At 35.7% G+C, this 23,523-nt stretch overlaps 1 protein-coding gene across 2 annotated transcripts in view; it reads right to left on the reverse strand.

Moving 5' to 3' along the window:
* LOC138334664 (fibroblast growth factor 17-like) overlaps positions 1-16,946 on the reverse strand; it is a 46,546-nt gene extending 29,600 nt beyond the window's left edge. The window contains exon 1 of one of the 2 annotated variants that reach the window (XM_069283309.1): positions 16,444-16,946. In XM_069283309.1, the coding sequence (XP_069139410.1) occupies positions 16,444-16,469 (26 nt within the window). In that variant the 5' untranslated portion in view covers positions 16,470-16,946. Of the gene's footprint in view, positions 1-3,711; positions 4,641-16,443 lie in introns of those variants that run through there. The other variant, XM_069283308.1, reaches the window with a different exon arrangement.
* Between the last annotated feature and the right edge of the window lie 6,577 nt (positions 16,947-23,523).

The following is a 23,523-nucleotide window of genomic DNA, read 5'->3' on the forward strand; positions in this document are numbered from 1 at the left end:
CGTTTCTGCTGTTTACTTTAAATCATGTTTGTATTAAACTGCATTATATATCTGATATGAATAGAGGTTTACCAGCTAGTTTTAAGCTCCAATGATTTGCAATTGAAAATTAAAATAAAATGAAAAATGAAACGACAGTCGCCATTTGTATGCATGAATCGTTGAACAGAGCACAACACTTTGGCGCGTCCGACCATCCCGATAGATACAGTGTATTCACGTTTCATTTGGTGTCTGTGACCGTCTGTCATTCACGTGTAAATCTTCGGATATCCATCTGCCTGTTTCTTGCTAGTAATAGATATTTCATTATAACATTAATCGCTGATAATCTCGATAACGCACTAACAGGAAGTTGCATTCTCGCTTATAATACTACAGTGAACGCGCTCAGAATACTACCTTAAAACCACATTTTCGCTTAGATTAATTGAGATTTTTCTTTGACCTCAAATGATGTTGAAAAATCGTAAACATGTTTTTCACACTTGAAGAACTGTCAAATCTTAGATAAAATAAATAAATATTCCGAGTTTAAATGCGACAACCTTACAAGACAGGAGAAAGTCAAGGTGAAAAACTCGGAATAAGATGGTTGTATAGTTGATACAAAGGTGTGCCTTGACGGGTATACACACTTACGCAATCCATGTTAGGGAGAATCGGGTAAGTTAATGGCTGTAAATCACTGCAAGGTCAGAGCAAGGCAAACACGGACCTAGACAGGGGCACGTGTGTTATCTGTACCTCACAAGTGTACAACATCTTAAACGCACTATCACTAGTGATGATGAACACGGTTCCAATACCTCTGTTACGCATTGATACGTCATTTTATATGATACGCTTAAAACTGATATCACACGTGCAAATATATCACCAAAATGTAATCCAAACAAATGTACCATAACCTATATCAACACATAAAAATGCAATTAACTTAAAATTTTGACATTCTACTAATTCACGCACGACATTAAGAATAAGAACACATCGACCCCACACCGACTACACTCATATTTTTTTTTTATTTAAGGCTATGATATTATGATATGTGGAAGCTAAAGTTAAAAACCGACATATTTCATACGTATTATGTGTGTTTATGTATTGATGTGTAGTAAATTCGTCCTAGTAAATATTTTATTGATATGTCGGCTTGAAAACCATCACCTGTTTCGGTAATTAAACAGGCTGAGGTTATGATATATATTAAATCTCACACTTGCACTGGTGAGCATCGCAATCTTACGTAACGCTAGTATGTAGATAGTGATATATATCAGGTATTCCTATTGAATTTCATTCTATTTTGGTCATCATGGCTTGAAAAGCAGGTATTGAGCCAAATGAAGGCGGTTAAAACATTAACCGATATACCGATATAGTCTATAGGGAATTTTACCTATTTATGATATGGTATTCAATCTATACGTTATTTAGTTTTAGATACATTTTTTTATAGATGAACATTGTAAGGTTGTCCGCCACTGATGTAAACTCCCCGTGCTATCTATATCGTACACACACTAACATATATGCAATCTTATTTTTTATTTTAACATTTATCTTCCGGGTTATAGAGCTAGGGAATCAATAGAAAATTATAAAAAGAACATGACCAAGATTTTTAAACTATCAGATCTGTCGGGGACACACCATAGGACCACGGACATGTTTATATAAGTTTGAATATTGCATCTCTACCCTTTGATCGTTAGTGGAGCTGCTGTTCATCTGTCGGACTTGATGTTAGAAAGATTAGATAAACATGCTTCGAGATTGGCGAGTCGATTATATGTGCCCCATGTACAGTTATCTGTCGCTCAAACACTTATACGCCGTCATATCACATTCAAATGTTTAACCTGTTCATTAGCCCCGCTGTTGGTGTAATTTCAAATTATGTTTATTTCATTTTTACAGACATTAAGTGTACGAAATGTTTAGATACCTGATCGTTCTGATAGACATTTTTGCTAATTCTTTAAATAATATGTGATAAGCCTTTCTGTAGTGATCTATGTCATTCTATCCTTAATTTCTTAATACAAACTTTGGCTATCAACGGCAAAAAAAAATAACAAAGTTTTCCCTGTAAGCAGGTTCCTGTAAACCCGCTAAAGTCAATATCTGTGTCAACGTTTGCATGCTTTCTGATTTAGAAACAATATGATTTATGGACAGATTTCGCAAGCGAATTGAGGTAGTCAAGATAATAAACATCTATCTATAAATATCGATATTAGTAAAAAGACAAACAATGCCGGTCGTATATCAAAACATCACGGTGTGAAGTCTAACACACACATATATAATAGGTCGATTTCACTTTGAATGGGATGATGTACTTTGTTTGGGATGTAGACATTGAATTTAAAGCAAATTAGACACAACACCTGGGGACTTAGGAGAGTTCAAAAGCTCTATCTCGTGCTCGAGTTCTAGGGCAGGACACGCACGTAACGCACGATGAATGTTAAGTTGGAGAAACGTTGACCGTGCACAAGTGTTTCAGATAAGTCTGTGTTGTAAATCCACGTGTGTTTATCTGGGACAGTGAAAGGCCACCAGAGCCGCAGCCTTTACACACAGCTTTAGCATTAAAGCCTACCTGTACATTGTAGCAGGCAGAAAACAGTTTTTTATAAATATTATATAGCATTGAAAAGGATTGTTACAAGACGGTTCTGTATGCTATCCCGTGTATCAGTCTCGAGTCAAGAGATATCAGAATGAAATTAAACTTTTATTAAAAAGTTCAAAGATTCATAAATCTGTGTTTTATGATTCAATTTTTTGATGACTGAAAGTTTCACATAAAGTTTCAGTCGGTTTGTCAAGCAGTTTACACACGTAGAGCGGCCGGTTGGTGTTGTTAAATAGATCAGGTGCTTATACACTGCACTCATACAACCATAAATACTAAATTAAACTACATATTTCAAATTTACAAGGTATGGTGTATTTTTATTTTTCTGTGACGACAATAGCTGGATAAGGCATAACAAACATGTTGAGAGTTATAGCACGAGTCAAATACATTCGAGTCCACGTGAATATATTTAAAACCCACAAAATAAAGACGCGTTTTTTCCTAAACTGTCTGGATCTAATGTTTAATCTTAAACGAGATTCTAGTATTGACGAGTTTCTGTATGAGCGATCCTTTTAATTAGCGGGGATTTAAATTAAAAATATCAAATCTTAATCAAATTCTAATTAGTAATTTGTTGAAGACATGATTTCATCGTAATTATTTAATTAAATCATACGGGACAAGTAGTGCGCCTGTAATCTGCATTACAGTTTTAAATCGATAGGCACTTCAAAAACATCACTCGGTAAAATTAGACATCTATTAATTAATTAGAATAAAACATAATACGCGCTCCGAATATACATATATAAACATAATTAACAATTATTAAGCAGACTACGCCGACATACCATAGTAAATGTACTTGTTATCATATTTACAACTGCAGGAATGATATTGCAGATCATAGCCACGAAATAAATATATTAAATTAATTACCCTCTTTGGTCAATTAATGTTTAATTGATACAAACGAATCGATTCAATATAAAACCTGGCGAGTTTCTTTCTTGTGTAGTAAGCGATCATCAATCTTACCTGGATAATGCAATACACAAAAACTGATAGATCAATTTACAGGAAGCAGTGGACTTCCTGTGATCATGTCTTACCTGCATTTAAGATCAATGGGCGGGAATGCTCTCCTCATAATGGGCTAACTTTCCGAGCTCTCTTGCTAGTGGCCATGTTAGAAACACTAGCGACTCATCTGGCCGGTGGAGTTCTTGCGTTCGGGCTATCATGGGATCCCCAGTTTATTGGGTAAAATATTGGGAAAAATATAAATCCAGCTTAGGGAGCCTTCCTCGCTAAGTACGAGAAATACTTCCTCTAAATATGGAATACACTTAAAGAGCCCCGCACTGCATCACTATTTCCCACGAACACACACCCGGTAAATAAAGGCATAAATTTCAAATACCGGGGTTAGAATCAAAACTTATATAAAATACGTTATGTAGAATGATCGATTCCCGGCTTTAAATCCAGGTAACGATTTGAAAACACTCCGTTCCGTAAGGGTCCTCACTTTGTCAGCTACATCCCAAAATAGAGTATTAAGGAGCCAATAACAGGGGTTGTATCGCACCTTCAATCGTAATATAACCTTTCAGATCACTGTGCAACATTTTGTATTTCAATACTTGTGTGTTTTGACTACTACCTGCCTGTGACAGGATTCAGACCATCCGTACATCGTCACATCGCATACCTCTCGACAGGTGTAAAGACTTGGGCCACGTGAGAGCTCTGACATGCTTGCTATGCATATCGTACTGTGGTTGTTGAATTTTCATCATTCGAAAACATTCCAAACTTTTTTCGTTGAAAACCACAGTATTAAAACGAAACATCAGCTTTCCTTTTCCATCCGTGTTTAGTGTACGTGGTTTGGAGATGAATAAAATTATTCCAAAAAAATATGAAAAGGTACCACGAAGGTACTTCCGTATAAAAAACACACACCTGTACGATTAAAACACGGGCCTAGCTTCATACCGTCCTCCGGTTAGACGGGCATGTTTTCAACTGATAGCTATATAGCTATACACACACACTCAACAGCCAAAATACACATTATGACAGAGCGACCGAACGCCTAGTGTGACCAGGCCTGTGATTGGCTGACACAAAACAATAGGCACATGAATACACAGATAAGGGTCAGTGAAGGGAGACAGACAAGCCCCTTTAAAGGGTCGTACGGGACAGAGGGAGCAGGTTTCTCTCAGCTGGGGGCACGGGGTGGACTTACAGGGTAAATACAGAGCACTTGGTCACAAACCTATCAGGACTTAATATCCCTTTTGCCGATTAAGGGGAGGGTTAAATACTGGTGCTAGAGGACTGCATCCTCGGGACGGGGCCGCGCTTTCTGTTGATTTACACAGGTAAAAGGGCCAAGTATCAACATTAATAAACGATATTAATCAGCTTTCAAAAACTCTATACCACATAAAGTTTGTAAAAAGTCAATAAAAGCTGATTATAAAATGTAAAATGAAGGCAGTGAAATGTCAGATGGCAGTAAGAAGTCGGCACACGGTTACCTGACGGAGCAGGCACACTGGAGCACTTCAAAGGACTAGAGAAGACGGGGCGAGCTATAGAGTGACAGGGCAGACAGGCTAGATCAAGATGTCACCATTTTGGGGCCTGCAATATTGATCCCGATTAGAAAATAGTGTGAGCAGACGATTAGTGACATTAGAGATGAATGTATGTAACAGAAATACATGCAATAGCTAATGTTAAAACCACAATATATACGCTGGAAACTATACCTACATGAACACTACATACATTTAACCAGGTGGGTTTAAATAACACTTCTACCTGAGGAATACCTAAAATTATTTATATCATAAAAATAAAGTAATTCCGAATAATTCAAAATGTAAATTAAGCGAAATAAGTAAATGTATTTTTCTATTTAAATGTGTATCATTTATATTTATGATTGCATCTAGTGCATTGTGCCGGCTGCCATCCAGTGTAGTCATTTACACACGTTACGCTATGTAGCGTACAAGGCAGTATGAATGGACCTCGCTCGAGGAAAAAATCAATGTGATTAGGAAACATAACCCCGTGCAGTGGCAAATCGGTTCGACTGACGGACTTATTCCCCTTACATCGGCTAAGTAACATCTCAAGATTCGCGCAGGATTGTCAAACGTAGGAGTGCGTAGGTGGTCATGGAGATCCTTCCGCCAAGAAAACATAATACCCTAGGATGGTTAAATCTGGCTCTGAATCACTTTAAATACACCATAATTACCATATTGTTATTTGTATGTATGAATTATATGTAAGTGTAGCTATATCGGGACATGTCAACAAACCTTTCTAAGTAAGTTGTCTGTACCTATCAGTTTACGAAGGAGTGACTCAAAAGGGACTGTATTCCAACAGAGAAGTAATGCTAAATCTGCTATGAAGTTTTCCCAAAGATTTTCCCGAGTAAGCATTGTATGATGTTTAATGTTATAATGTGTTTTGTTGGTGATCACTGGTCGTAAAGCACCCAAAAAATGAAACAATCATCAGACGACAGCATAGGATCGGTTCACTGGGTCCCACACACGTCACAAAAACCACGAACAAATCGTCACACGAAATAAGGTTATTAGTATTTCAAGAAAAAAGTACAAAATGTGTAAAGAAATGAGAAGAGTACTAAGTTCAGAAAATATTTTGTTTTTCTTTAAAACTTAAGGTTGCATAAGACAAGAATAAAACGCATGGTCAAAAAACATATTCCGAGATCATAACTTTTAAAACAATAAATGTTTTAATATACTGTCGCTCTTATCCCGCTGAACTCCATCTATTTGGATAATTTCATTTGGTTATGCTTTAAACAAGTGTTATTGCTGAAATGATTAGCCATCATTTGTTTAAAGAATTTAAGAGTCTAGTATGTACACTGAATTTAAATAGAAAAAAAAACAAATTGAAGAAAACAAAAACACAAAAACATCAAAATGCATTATAATTGTACCATACGTGAACTCTTTGTTGTAGGTTGCTTCCTCTTGCATATTCTAAATTTATATACCAGTGATATCAGTTCAACAGACGCTTCTTGTAATCACCAATTCAGTGTACATTATTTATTTTGGAGTACGACACACAGCACGTCCTAACTGTCATAACAGACACACACGTAGCAGTCAACATACAAAGTTTAGAGAGGACTTATATTCATAACATTTGTTTTAAAATGTTTTGAAAACAATGCAATCTTTCTTAGAAATATCTATTTACCAGGAAATTGCACGAAGAACAGATAATGCAATCAAACATGGTTTTTAAACTGGATATTGACATCAAATAAACAAATAAAATAAAACTGAAAACTGTCAAATAACCAAAAACAAGAGGAGTAAATCGTCTCCATTTCTGGAGTATGAATACAATCGTAGAATCAATGTTTTGGTGGAGAGATACGATGATATCAATGATCACCATCAAGAGGGTCTCGAAAGTTCCGAGACTTTAATTGATGGTGATAATGGAAAGGATACAGAGATGCTAGGTTTGGTCCTCGAAAAAGTTCCTTGTGACAAATTGGGGAGTTAGGGGGGAATGAGATATATTACTGGTAGCTGTTGATATCACAGCCGATGGTAAGAGAAATAACTGATCTCCACCAATGAGTGACTGATTTGTTACTATCGACATGAGACTCAATGACGAAAGTGTTAGCACACTAAATAATGGAACGAAACTGCAATATGATACCTTTGCTATGTTATTGTTTGTTAGGAAGCATCCGATGAGCTTTGTGGTTGTATCTCTTGGTCCTGTATCTTACTATTGTCATGACGACACTTAACGATACTAATGAAATTAACTTTGTACATGATTCCAAAACTAAATGCTGTCCTCTCCGAATTATAAGCTAGCCCAGTTTACAACCTATTTAGTGATGCCCAACTCAGTCGGATGCCAGACGTGAGGTTTCTGTATACAGCCGATGTTTTACATTTGTTTTGTATTGACATGTTTTACAAACGTAGCCCCGATACAATTTAATGCCGAAGCCATGCCCTAGAAAAGCCAAACACACAGAATAACTTTTGACATTTGATTTTCTCTAGCCCATCTTAATTCATATCAAATTAATGGATATTTTTACCAATGAATGATGTAACGTTTTGACATTTTATAAATAAGATACTTTTTCTAATCTATAATTTGGAGTATGATATTAATGTGTAGGATGACATGTATAGAAATACGTAATCCTGCGCTGTTTATGCCTGTTTGTTTAGGTATTAGGGGACTTGGTAGAAGAATAGTCAGCTAACACAGTAATACATGATTGAGCGCTTATTCGTTTGTCACTGCAGACCAACTCGAAGTGTCAACCACCATTTACACACTTTTTAGGTCAAAACATGGTCTATCTGTATTGCACGACTCTCATGCAATCATCTTTTTTACCCCCAGCTTTTTCTATTTCCCACCAGGCTAATCCCTCCATCGTGTTGGCACTCATACGATGTGTCAACCTGTAAGCCGAGATACTCCCGTGTACAGTATACATCTTTTGGTGCACCACCTACTTTTTGCCAGCATCTTATAAGGTTCCCAGGACACAAACTGATAATTTATAATACCATTGGCGCTTTGTGGATCAAGATAAAAATAATTTGTTATGAAATACAGATATTATAAGTTATAAAACGTTATTCTTAACCTATCCATCGCCTATAACAATCACACATATTAAAAAAAAAAATCACTTATTTTATTTCTTTATTTCTTTTCTATGACATTTCATATTTCCTGTCAACTTTTTCTAAATGTTCCATCTTTATATCGAATATATTTCCCGATTACTTGTCCAAAACAATGTCCACTATCGCGTAGTTTTCACTTGATTAAATCTCATTTCGCCCTCCTAATTTTGTGACATGAATTTGCTGAATTCCAGGCAAACATTTTATCCACTTTCCATTTCCATCTCTTGCTGTGTCTACCCGATCCACTACACTCGCCCATTGCACGACTATTTTTCTATCCCCACTCCATCTTTACTTTCCGTCCTATATTGTTAAATACATGGACACTACGTCCTAGATTTATGGGTTATTTTCCCTCTATCCATTGCATCCTAATCGCAATACAATATTTCTTATTCCATCATATCCTTGACGACAAAATATATTTTTATGTAATGAGTCCAAACTGTCTTTACAATATTTCTATGATATAATGTACTATTTCAACATTTTCTTGCGAACAATTGTCCATTATATTACACATGTCTATACGTACTACCAATTTTACGAATAATCACTAACTTTTGATTACTTATGAACTTTCGGGACAAAAACAATAACATGAGGCACGTGCAATATCCCGTGGGTATGCCTACTGACATGCACGTGGCCGTTGTCTAAATGACTGGGTCAATGACCACAACCCCGTTACGTGGTAGTCATGCTGACTAGATTGTTTTAACGTATTTTGTTTAAAACTTTATTTCGACATCTTTATCAGCTGACCAAAAACGCACGGTTCAGTAATGAAACGTGGGTTGAGAAAGCTGTATATTTTGTATGTATATAACGTATTGCTCTCTCTTATCAACGATAACTCTCAATATTCCCCAATAAAATATGGACGTCATAAAGAGTGAAGTTAAGAGGAGGTGGGCTAGCTAGAAAACCCACTCGACAAATAAACAACAACTAACAGGTGTTCACAAGAGGAGACTTATATACTTGTCTACATACGAAAGTAAGTCTAATATTAGTTTGATTGCTCATGCTGCGAATGCAGATTATAGCAAGGTTAAAATATGATAGGACGGACATTAACTGGAGGTGGCCTATATGAGCTGATAATTTTTTTTTGTAAATCTCGGAAACTAATATGTATTTTATACAAATATCATATACTGAATACTCATTATAAACATTGTAACCAAAACATAACCAATAAGCATTGCACACAAATCATGTCTTTATATCTCTTTATATAAGATTTTAACGTATTTTACGTTAAGTAAACATCATGGCTCACAAAATGATTGAATCTTAAGCTTTCTTTAATTCCTTCAAACGCGTTCAGATATTTGTAGTATTAGACACACACACTACCCGTAAAACATCCACACACATATACCACCTGTTCCTATTACAACACAATGCCAATACTAATCTATTTACTGAAATAATTGCCGTCGGGCATTTCCGGACAATTTCGCTAATCTTCGTTATTATTCGTAGCGATTAATAATCAGCCAATGTGCCGATTGTAACCAACACCAATCAGACGAGACCAGAGATATGGTTCTGACCACAGATAAGAATACGTTGTATTCCCGGGTCAATTCACATGACATTTTCCCTCCGGGGCGAGTCTGTCATCGATAGATTCGACTCACTGTCCGTTAATTAGGATATAGCAGATATTGAAGATGTTGACATTTCGGATCCTCTTATCGGAATCATCGTTCAGTCACATCTCCCTAAACTATTCCAATTCAATTGTATCAGTTGTACCGTAATGGTGTTTACATAAGATCCCGGTCTGGTACCCGAGCCCCTTTGTGTTGAATACACAAGTTGATCAAGTATGTGGATAAGAAATACAGACAAGGTCACTCAGTATTATATCAGGAAAAATAATGATGGTATTGATTAATATGTCTCATGTTGTAATATTCATTAGATCTTAATGTCAAGGACATTGCACGATTGCTACCTAGATCTCATTGCGAGATTATATCATTCGGAACACACTTTGTTATTTCGGAACCCACTTTGTTATTAGATAATACGGACAGTCAATATTTGTCATTAGAAAACCGGGTTTTTTCATATCCCCCCTTCAAAGCTGTCAAACTTGCTTTGCCAAAAAAAACCACAATTTGATCGTTTCGCCATCTTATTGAAAATGTGTCAACAAATAAATTCACCTAAGGAGTATATATACATCATTATTTTTCTACTTTAAGTAATATGTGTTATATAAGTATATCTTTTGGTAACTAAAGCTTTGGTAAAATATATTGCAATACAAAGAAGTTTAAAAAAATTTTGCAGTTTATAAAACATCCAACGTATACTGCTATTGTTATGGGTCTACCTATTGTTAGGATGATCCTGCTGGATCGACTTTTCTTTGGAGATAATGAATGGGGCGATGCAGAAAGCGTTGACATTCTAATATGTATAATCATATGATGTCAATTAGTGTTCATGGACGTTCGCATGTCAGCGTAACATTTTTCTAATAGATGCCGGACATAACGCCTGGTATTTTGAAGAGCAGGACTACTCGTTTATAACTAATGATCATATAGTGATAATAAAACAAAAACCAAAAGAGACGGAGTAAGTGGAGATTAATGACCCGGAGGCGAACTGATCCTCAAATTAAAACACAATAAAAAGTTCAATAAATATCTTACGGGTATCATTTTGGAGATTACATCAGAATCCGGAGTAAAACAAATCTTCCGACTTCAACCGAATGGGTAGATAACGTTATCAGAACTGTGAATCCCCTTACTATACAGATAATCTGCATCACAGGTAAGGCTTGGCCTATAGAGCTTTAATGGCTAGAGGTTGTTATACCTCACAGTCAGCTATCATACGATTGGTCAAATCCGATTTCCGTATCGCTAAAATACCATACACGTGTTTGTTTTGCTAAGAGAGCTCGAAATATTTTTGTCCAATAAAAAGAAGGCAAAATACATTAGCGCGTGTGTAGATCTACGGAGAACCCTCATCAAAATTATATAGCAATATTACAACAGATACCTTGCATTAGTTGAAGGCTTACAGGAAGTTAATCATAATTGCACTTATATGATAATACAGGTTTGATTAGTTAACATATTATTAGATGGAAACAACAGTATTAGACAAATCTTTCAGCAGGCGATTATAAAGCATGCTTTGCCACTATGACATCCAAAAACAAGTTTCATTTTATGTAGGTCACATACAAAATAATAGATATGGTTAAAGCCTTATCTTGCCACTATCCCAGGCTTTCTTCGCTCTACCATTGTAATAAGATAACTTATTTACGGGTGATACGCCGGACAGACATGATGCCGTGGCTTCTGTCCAAAATCAACACATATTATGTAAATAAACAATGATAACGATGAACTGTGGTGTGATATTGTATTTTGTCTATGTTTTTCCGATCTTTCCTTCCAACCGTGTTGAAGATAGTTTGTGGAAAAACCCTAACAGCATTACATACATACATGTAGTTCTAGCAGAATTACAGAGGTGTAAAATAATAGCTTACCAAATCAAGGAAAGATAAATACATTCAGTCAACGATGTTCTATTTTATAGTATTGAATTCTCGTAGCCGACACAGCTTCAACTACTATCATCACGTAGCTCAAACAGATCAGCAATGTTACGGCTAAACCTGATCGCTGTACGTGAGGATGGACATGTATTGTAATTTCACTAATTAACTGGAACCTATATGTAAATAAGATCGACATGAAGTACTTCTATAAAACAGTCCACACCCAGCTCATCTACCAAATTATATCTTAATGACTAAAACCAGTCTGCAGTTTCCCGGCATTGTTACTAAATGTTCTGATACTGAGAGTCCCGTAATGTAGATAGAGAATACACAACGAGTGGTAGTTGGAAAGGAATTGATTCCACGCGAGTGAGTTAATTTTTGAAAGTTACAAAGACACTTTAACTTTAGCGAGTATATAATAAATTCTATATCCAATAACAACCAGTCGTGTGACCTGTTTCTGCCACTGTTATATCTGTTTTAGCCGACATAAATACGACGAAGATAAGGTAACGTGTGCTTGCCGAGATATGCAAATAAGATGTAGTGATATTTTCATCAGCGAAAAGGCACTAATTACTATTCAAAAGCCATATTTTGATAAAGAATCAATTCATATAAAAGTTTTCGAATTGGGAACAACTTTATGATGAAATATTTTTCATTTAACGTATTATTAGATTTTTTTTCAATGTTACTTATAATATAACACTCATTGTCGGACTATATAAAAGCATGCGCACGGCAGAGCCGTGCCGTTTACTTTCCGCCAAACAATTATCAAGCCATTGTGATCTAGTTGAAGTCTGTTTTAGACTAGTTTACTCTACTAAACACACCGGTATTAAGTTCCTTTTCCGTCAAACCGAGTTACATAGATTATTATACTTCACATAAAAACGTCACGTATTTGCCACAAAAACCTCGACGCATACTGAATGCTTTCCAACTACAGTTTTAACGTCAGACGTCGATCACAACATACATTGTAGCGTGACGTCACTAGATTATTGATGACGTTGCACTGTGAAATAAGTAGTTCGGTCAAAATTCACCGTGTCAGCCAATCAGAATGCGTACAGAGTTCATACCACGTGTGGTATAAACAAATTGTTATTCCCCGCCCAACGAAGTTGGCGGGGGATATACAAATGGGTTCCGTCCGTCCGTCCGTCCGTACGAATTGTTTCCGGAGCATAACTCTAAAACCAGTAGAGATATTTCCACGAAACTTCATACACACATTGGTCTTATGGTCTAGTAGTGCCTTTTGCTATTTTCAGGTTTTCATGTTTAGCATTTTTTCCGTAACCATGGAAACATTGCTGAAAATATCATATTTTTGTACCAGGTTCGTTTCCGGAGCATAACTCTAAAACCAGAAGAGATATTTCCACGAAACTTCATAGACACATTGATCTTATGGTCTAGTAGTGCCTTTTGCTATTTTAAGGTTTTCACTTTTTGCACTTTTTTCTGTAACCATGGAAACATTGCTGAAAATGGCAGATTTTTGTGTAAGAATCGTTTCCGGAGCACAACTCTAAAACCAGCAGAGATATTTCCGTGAAACTTCATAGACACATTGTTCTTATGGTCTAGTAGTGCCTTTTGCTATTTTTAGGTTTTCACTTTTGTGCTTTTTTCTGTAACCATAGAAACATTGCTGAAAATATCATATTTTTGTAGCAGGTTCATTTCCGGAGCATAACTCTAAAACCAGCAGACATATTTCCACAAAACTTCATAGACACTTTCTGTTTATGGTCTAGTAGTACCTTTTGCTATTTTTAGGTTTTCATTTTTTGCACTTTTTCTGTTACCATGGAAACATTGTTGAAAATATCATGGTAAATGGTAAATGTTACTTTGCAAAGCTCCACCCATCTTTGTGTATATAGTCTAATATAAATGTCAAGGCTGTATACCTGATTCAACAATTGCAGCCCCGCTCTACTTGAATTATACTCCATCTTTCTTTAGCTCAACTTCCTTTTTCCTGTTTTTTTCCCCCATACACATAAGTCTCCACAATCAAACTTACTTTTTCAGCTTTGATATCTCCATTGGCGGGGGATCTGAATGACTATGTCCTTGTTAATCAACAGCTGCATCATTTATCTGATACCCTGAGAGTTGAATAACACCACCTATTGTGGTAGAAACGTGTATATCCTAACAGTTCACTGGTTGATATGTTTGCTCGTAAATGTATTTCGGGAAATTTAATTAATCCGAAACAAACGAATACTTCAGTGCCAGAATGATATGCTTTTACGGTATAAAACTGCGTGAAATATTAAAGATGCTCCACCGCTGACAAATGATATTTTTTCACTATCAAAAACACGAGCAGACGATTTAGTATTTTTCTTCAGTTACAAAAGTTACTTACTTTACACCATTACCATCATTGAAAAGTTTGAGCTACTTATTTTACTTCAAGTTAAACTTACAAAAAATAATTAATTGCATCCCGAAAAAATTCCGTGGCACTATATCCTATATGGAATTAAGTACTGATTGCACATGCACTAAGAGCAAAATAAATAATTTTATATTATTTTTTGTGTTAATTAAACATATAGATACACTATTAAACACCAATTATTGTTCAAGTGATTAATATCATTTATGCTCTGTCGGCGGTGGAGCATCTTTAACAAATACAAATGCATACGTCAAATAAGCAATCCTGAATTAAAAATGCAGTTCACAATTGGAAAATATCATATTACTTTTTTTAAAGATATGGTTTTGATTAGTTTTATATTATATTTCGATGACTACAAGAATAAGTGATAGAATTATGACAAAAACTTGATGTCATTAAAACTACAACTAATAATGAGCCGAATTCCTGTTAGTGTAAGGACATATATGTTTGAAGCCGTGTTGCAGATCATATCAAACCATAATCACTATACTATCAGGTTTTACGAAATGTAAAAATACAACTTTACAACTATAAAACCTAACAGACATCTTAAATTGAATTAGAAACGAATTATTTTTCGACAAATAAAAAAAATATTGAAAGCGTTTGAAGTGAAGATTTATACGCAAAGGCGTTTTACAGCGCACACATAGATACACCAGTAAGTGGAAAGGTAATGGTTGAAGGGACTTTTATCAGGGAATCTTCAAAAAATCGTCAAGATGAAAAGTTTAATCTACAAGAAAAAATAAATATCATTTTTCGTTTGATTAAGCACGATGCACATTACTTATCAACGATGTCTTCTAGCCCGATTATTAGTGTGGGTTTTTGAGAAAAGGATGGTTTCTCCACTTCATGGCTTTTTCCTCAAGCTTGTAGATTCGAAATGCCTGATAAAGTGTATATGAGAAGGGCAACTTTATGTCTTTTATATCGCAGGATTTATAAAGAATGTTTCTTTTTTTCAACATTAGATTCAGATAGCTTCCGGTATGAGCAAACATCTTAAGAGTGTTGGCCATACATACGTACACAGATCCTTGACACGGTAAGTGGCTGGAGGACGGTGTTATTGTGTCCCATTTATGTACAAGGTTACTCCTGTACACCGATGTAGTGTGGAGCGAACGTCAGTACATACACGTCCTCCTTCCTTAAGTCACAACTACAAATGTACTGACATCTTGCTTTTCCATTTCTTTAACTGGCTCTGCCTTTTGGAAGGTGCCAAATAGACTCTGTTATTCAAACGAGCGTCTTTATCAATCGTTCTATATAATACATCCCAAAAGGGTCCTTTGTCTTGTATTTCATTTAAATCTAAATAGGTTCTTCCCTTGCTAAGTCATTCTAATGGTTTATAAATCGTCATAATTATGAGGCTTTCGTTTGTATATATCTTCCGTATAGACACTGTCCATACGATAAAAACCCGGATAGGTTTGGCATTCATATGGAGCGCATTTGTTTTTGCCTTTATACCTGATAGGATTTGTCTCTGTATTAATCAGTTATCTATATTATGTCTTTATATTAAACATCCACGGATTCTCTCCACCGGCATGCATATGATAGCATGACCTCAAGTGAACCTTCAGCAGTGCATTTTAATAACAGATGGACAAACTATTTTATCTGAATAATTTTAGAAGGATCAAACAAACATTGATTGTTTATATATATACTTTAATCTTATCGTGTGGGTCATACCTGTATGAAATGACCTACTTTGTTACATAGATATGTGTATGGCGATGTTCGTATCGTTACATCTCGTAAGCAACACATTACACAGAGTGGCATTCGCAAATATCTCTCTATCATTACTTCCATAACGTTACATGTGATTCACGATTTCGATTTCCTCATTTTAGTACTTGTTGTTGCATCATAGAATCATCACTTGACTTTCCGGCTTTAATGCTATCTCATTTGCTGAATAAATTAAAGATAAAATATTATAATAATTACACATTGCATACAAAGACACGGGATTGTCCCTATCTTCCCCTTTTCGATAGCTATAATGACTGACAAGATAAATTCATTTGTTTTAGATATGGGTTGATTGACATGACGATATAGAACTTACCTGAAATACAAAGTGACCGTGGACATTCAGAGATAGGTACAGCTGATTGATTGACAGCCAGAATCAGATGACTTCTACTTTCCGTTGGTGATGAATAATTCCTATCACTTCAATGTTTCATACAGCACATACAGTATGTTACTGAGATGTTAATAGTGTAATTATAGTACTGCACCTTGTTTTGCTTTCATAAAGTTTTGAGAATTTATCAGTCGCTCCTTTATCACCGATTTCACAAGTAATACTGATAAACTCAATAGTTGTTCGATACAAAGGTACCCCGGTGAGAGGAAACACATTTTATCAAGTTTTACACCCTGGTTGTATCACTGCAAGTCGGTCACTGAGAAGAGATTTGAAGTGTCTCGTCTTATCGTAGTGTCCATGCTTGTAAATACACTAAATTTAGTCAATGAATGAAATACACCGCCCTGATATAGACACTGAACGTCGAATGTGACGTCACAGGAAATACACATTCGTGAATGGAAAATACTCGACTAATTCCGACACTTAGATACTACATAGTTTACATTCCGAGTTAGAGAGAAAAACAAACATTTGGTTCACCAGTTACATTTAACGTCTAATAAATCACAATGCCTCCTCAATAACACATCCACAACCTATTATGGAATAATTTGAAGAATTCAAATTTGAAATATGGTTCAGAAATTAGAGCTTTAGAGTTTTATATGCAGTGAACAGTATATCACTGGCTTAGGTGTTTCATCCAATCCTTCTCTACCTTCTTATCTTCTCACCTCTCCCAACTTTACGCAAGTACAGTTATTAAGATAATATTATCTGTAATCTGTCCTTTTAATGATTTGTAAAGGCAAACAACTTTGGTAAGTACATGGGTACCCGTGTCTCACAGAACCATCGTTGTCTATCCTGTATAAACCTGATGTAGCATATTTTTTTCATTTCATATTTTCGCATTCCTATCGACCCAATCCCTATTCGCCTCAACTACACGCCAATACAGGTCAATAACCACACAGGTCATAATATGTCTTTTGAATTTGAAATATTGAGACAAACTGTTTCATTGCACTATATGAGAAACATTTGGCGCATTTGCAAATACAAGATTATGTCATTTGAGGAATAAGTTGTACCAGTGCTTTCACAATGGAATATAACCAGAAACATGCACTACTTTGTAACTGAATTCAGTTTTATTAAACTAACGATAGGAAACATATAGTCCCCGCTAGGTTTGGTGTAAAATGTATCCAACACAATGTCGTTGGTTTCTGAAGGAATATCAAATGTACATGTTACATATTTAACGTCAGTTCAACGACAAGACTTACTACCACTCCCCCGACTGTTCTTGCAAAGTTAGAATCAACTGCGAAGTTTGTTTTATCTTTTATTAATTAACGTCCTATGTGCAGTTTGTATGTGATTTGAGGTGCGTGTTTTGGGAGACTGTGGTAATTTGGTGTTGTGTCTTCTTGTATATTGGAACTCTTACCCTTTTTATGCTATATCACTGAAGCATACCACCGACGACAACAAGCAACACACCCCACCCGGTCACAAATACTGACAGCGGGAGAACCAGTCGTCCTACTCCCCGTATGCTTAGCGCTACGCAGGAGCAGAAACTACTACTTTTATAGACTTTGGTTTGTCTCGGCCAGGGGACAGAACCCATATCCTAGCTCACAGTGGCTAAAGAACAAAGTTAATTAGGAAGAAGAGAAAAGATTCTAAATTTAGTCGCCATTGACGATTATGCAATAGGGACAGCAGGTACAATTCTAGCATCCTACTTGCAAGGTCTCATCTTGGCAAAGAGAAAATCAGTGAAATTAAAACATCGGACAATTAGTATTATTATCATTTGTATCCCACGCCATGTTATCATGGGGTTCTGTAACAGTTACTACTTACGCGTTACGTTTGAAAGCTGCAGTTTTCCTTCTGGTTTACCTTCGCTTTTTATCATCATAATAAATTATTTGAGAAAAAAATAACACAACTGACATTTTGTGTTTTGATATCCGAAAGAAATAAGATCAGGCCTTTATTGCATTTAATCCGAAACACGGGAATTACTCATCATCTAGCGTATTCCTAGTTTGGACAATTTGAGATAATCAGAGAAGCACAAAAACTTTCAAACAAAGGTCAAACATAATGACGAAAAAAAGTAAAAAAGAAAAAGTAAAAATCATGTTCTACTATTAACTCCAGTCTGTTCCACTTTGGTTTTTATTACTTTTTTGTATTTTCTGGTCCGATGAATACTTCCGGGACAATGTATTATTAATGATTTATAAGATCAGAATTGAAAAATGGTTGAGTTAAACTAGCCGCCTAAGTGATAACTATTGTTCCAGTTGAACATTTCGCTGGTTTACATTATAACTTTGACTAGGTATAGGTAACCTAAATCAATCACCAAACAAGGAAGTTCATTGTTTATGGAATCACATCGGCCGAGTCGATCTTGAGGACTTTACTAGTCTAATCATGCCATGTTTGTGTCTCTTTTTAGACCAGGACAAGTTATTTATGTATATTGTTTATCACCTTGTGTTATATTAGATGGCACCAATGCAAAGCCAGTTATCGTGCTCAAGTCTCGCAGGTTATCGCGGACCCTCGGCGAGAGTAGACCCACACGGAGATGCTCGTCTTGATTCTGTCAAACAGGGTTCATGTCGCCATGTTTGATTTTGGCACGCCGTCAAACGTGGCGGTATCTACCGGAGAGTGAAGCGCCCAGCAGGACTGTCATGGCAGGTCACTCGGATACCCTGAAATCTGTCGTTATCACGCTAAGTAAATACTTCACTGCTAGCTGTATGACATCCGATTACCCCTCTGTCAATTATATCTATATACACACATATTTTCATATTTATTACGTTTGTTTATTGCGTCACAGAGCTGCAAGTCAAAGTCACCGTGTCTACAAATAGCTGTGTAATGATATTCTGTTATCAAACTTGCATTCCTTCGCAATCAAATGTTTACATACATATTTGTAGATCTATATTTTAGCTTTTTTAACTATGGCTTTATATTTATTGTAAAGGATAATTGTGCGGTTCTATATTTAGCTATGAATATATAAGATTTAAATCTGAAAAAAAACCTAATCATAAATAATCTGCTGCCAATGACAAATATAATGATTGATTGACAGCTAATGACATATTTATCTTTTCAGATAGTAAGAAATGATAGAATGGCTTGATAATATTGTTATAAATGGTTTTGGTCGGTCGTAAAAAATAGAGATGACGTGTCTAAATATGCACATCCAAATTAAACTTTTGAAAAAAAATAATCCACAAAAATCCGCTGCTGTGCAATCACCTTCTTCACATGTCCACAAATAAGTAATAGTTTGGGTTCCCACCCTGTGAGGGACCTCGTATCACTGACATGGAAGAGGGAACTTTGCATGATGGTTAGCATCTCGTATGGGTCATGGATAGAAATAACAACCATACATCAGAGTTCAGTTGACTCTCATAATTTCCTCAGATCCTAAGCATAGACATTAATTAACGGGTTATTTTCAGTTTAAACGGTGTGCTTTGCTGTTAACTTATACATTCAATGTTTGGAGGAATATACTATCGTATTTGGATGAAATGCCCTATACATAACTATAATTCTGAAGGAAATTGATTTTATTTCATAGATGTAGTTTTATACGTTCTGTCCCCTTTCTTGATGGAGTTTATTCTAGTTGCTATCCACTTTGCTCTATGACCTGCAAATGCGTCCTTGATATACATATTAGCTGTAATGTGTTACATTAATGATGATCTTGTGTAAGATATCAGTATATGGAAATATTCTATTACATCATGAAGAATTGTTATTCCATGCACGTACAATATAGAATTGAGTGTCTAATTTGTTATGTTGTCCAATATCAACGATCTTTGACACTTTGCATTTCTGTCTTACACTATGTAAAGTCTAATTTACACTTTGCAATTTTTTAGCGACATCACAGGATTTTACCTGACATTGGAATCTCAAGAGATCAAACAACATTTTTGAAGGACATTTGAAGACGACAGTCTGGTATGTTGGTGGAATGAACACTGGCCGTAACTATGACAGGTGGAATCCACCAAGATTCCATATGAAATCATATATACAATAAGTAATTATTTGGTTGCGTTCTGTGTCTTAACTGATTTTCTTTAATAAGTATCTGTTAAATTGTTTTTCAAATTATTCATTAGTTTTTCGAATAATTCCTCCTCTCAGATGAAAGTTTTGAGAGTATTGAGTGTCGATGGTTATGGCATAATGCCTTCAAGCACCGATAGAATAAAACGTAATTAAATAATGTAACACAAATTTGACGTTAATTTTGTAATAACGAAGTTAATTTAGTGAAATATCCAAGTATTCTTAATTATGACAACAATCGCTAAAGGATATAAACTTATTTGCGCAAGAATACTTTAACTCCAATATCCTCCTACAATACTAATAATACAATAACTAAAGACAAAAACAAATAAATTATCAATTTGCTATGGATGTGAATTGATTGCTGATGAGTTGGTATGTTTCAACTAATCGGAGTACCTTTGAACAGACAGACGTCAGCTGTCAACTTATCTATATGTGCTGATGTAAACATTTCTCTAGGACAAGACATTGATAACATCAGCATGTCATTTCTTCCTATTTTTCTCACATTTCTTTATCTACCACTAGCATGTTAAGTGTTAGGAAGTTTGTATAAACCTGTATATATATTAGAATAATCACTGTTACTCCGGCAAACCTCGGCTTACATTCGGGTACTACCGCCACATCCGCTTCTGGTACATGTTGTTTATTTGAATATGGCGTAGTCCGGAATATAACTGTCGTAAAACTATCCTATTAGATAAACCGTATTGATAGGTTTGACATGAAAAGTATGACCAGGTACCTTAACCTGGAAATGTTGGCTTGACATCAGAAGGCATGTCATGCACACGCACATTCCACAGGTGGTAGTTCACGTTTGCTGTCGACAAACTATGGATTCAAATACGAAACATCAAAGGGATTGCTCGGATTGTAAAATGGGAAATAGATTTATAATTAAATTAGCATCCCCACAGGTGTAATGAAGAAGAAAATAAATTCATGCATGCAATATTATTATTTTTTTGTATAATGAAATTTTATCTTGATTTATTTATTTATCATCTGAACTATACACTTAGGTTTCTATTTATATGCTGTGAGTAATATAAATATATAACACATGCATCAAATAAGATGAACTTAAATGACTTCTAACCAAAATGCAAGTCATAATATCGGTGCAAACCTTTGCGAAACTAACACTACTAGAACATATGTCTTCTTTTGGAACATAATCCTACGATGAAATGTATAGGACATTCGAAGCGTTTGATAGCTAACATTATTTATTATATCATTACATGAAATTAGCATGACAAGACGTTTGTAACGTTTTTCGACTAGATCACCGTTTGATCAAAATATTTGTTTTAGTACTTTCAACAAAAAAATCGTGAAAACGGAATGCTAGAACAATGAGAAATGCACTGATGACAGGAAACCAATGTTATGTTGTTTTTTATGTTCAGGTATTTACCTGGGTTAAAGTGTTTACACTTATATACAGTTTGTAACACGGGAGCTAACATGGATCATACTAAACCATACAAATAACCTTGAAACTGCGTACAAGTAGTGTTATAGCAGGAAGTAAGAGCTGTGTAGGAGGAGTGGTAGAACTAGGAGACGCGTTGACGCCATCGGTAGCGGTAAAACGTATTACACAAGCAGTGTACCCCTAATACTACAGTAAACACTAAACAAACATTGGACTGACCAATGGACAAGAGAAATCCTTCGCAAGCCATGTATGTACATTGACAAGTGGATGTAATTTCGTGCCGAGATATTTATTTCTCTATTTAATGCATTTGTTTGTTCAATATTTTCCTGATTATTTATTTTTAAAATGTTGAATATCCATGATGTTTGTGTACTGATGAGCTTGTCAGTCAATGTGACAAACAAATTAAGGTCAGCTGTGACGCTGCGCATTCCAGAACGTCAAACGACATTGCAGCAAAATGCATGCGGATCCTAAAGCCTTACAAGTTTGTGATAAGGAGAGACGCCGTATCTATCGTTAGACTGCCCAACCCGTCGCTGCAGTGTTACCTAGTCCAAAGACTCATAAACAACGACCTCGTCCCTCTATAACCTGGTGCACACCTTCTCAGACATTCGCCCCTATACACAATGGTCAAGTACTGACAAAAACGCTTGTAATACACGCGAACAAATAGACAAACTATTCTAACTGACTCTAGCTTCTATAACAACACGAGATCCTAGTCGCCAGAGCGCTTGAACTGTTTGTTTCCGCCCGACGGAAGTCTGTTGGTATTTTCGGCAGAGTGATGTGCCCAACGAATTTCTATTCATTAACTCACGGTTTGTTTATTGACGAGTATGGACGAGGGTATCATTACATACTTTATCTCGCTTCCTGTGTGGTCATTCACTTAAAGACGAAATTCATTGAAAATTAAACTTATAAACAACCTATATGTGCTCTTATCGTTATAATGTTAGGGCTGAACACAAAATATAGACAGAGAAGACTTACGACATTCAAATACACTCGGCTAGGTTGTTAATCTGCTCACGGGAATTTTAATGAGCGTTAACAAGTGTTTATCGAGGACAACGGTAGCTAACCAGCTTATACTTCAGACAAGTTCTACCAGTTCCTGTATCGTCTGTGTGCAGCAGTATGCACAGGCGATAAATCAGGGGTTGCTTGTACTTCAGACTCCCTTTTATAACCATTTATTTCTCCCGCGACCACTGAGCAAACCGCCCTAGGAAAGTAAATCTAGGGTTAAACTGAAAAGAATGAATCTTTAATTGCTGATTTACCAAACATATGCATGTCTAAGGTCATACACACAACGGAATCTTTACATAATTTTGAAAAAAAAAATATCTTAAACATTAACAGGTAGATAAACGACATTATACATACATAAATATGAAATCAACAGTACACAATGTAGCATTATCTCT

This window comes from Argopecten irradians, chromosome 11, assembly GCF_041381155.1.
Source record: "Argopecten irradians isolate NY chromosome 11, Ai_NY, whole genome shotgun sequence".
Taxonomy (NCBI): Eukaryota; Metazoa; Mollusca; class Bivalvia; order Pectinida; family Pectinidae; genus Argopecten; species Argopecten irradians.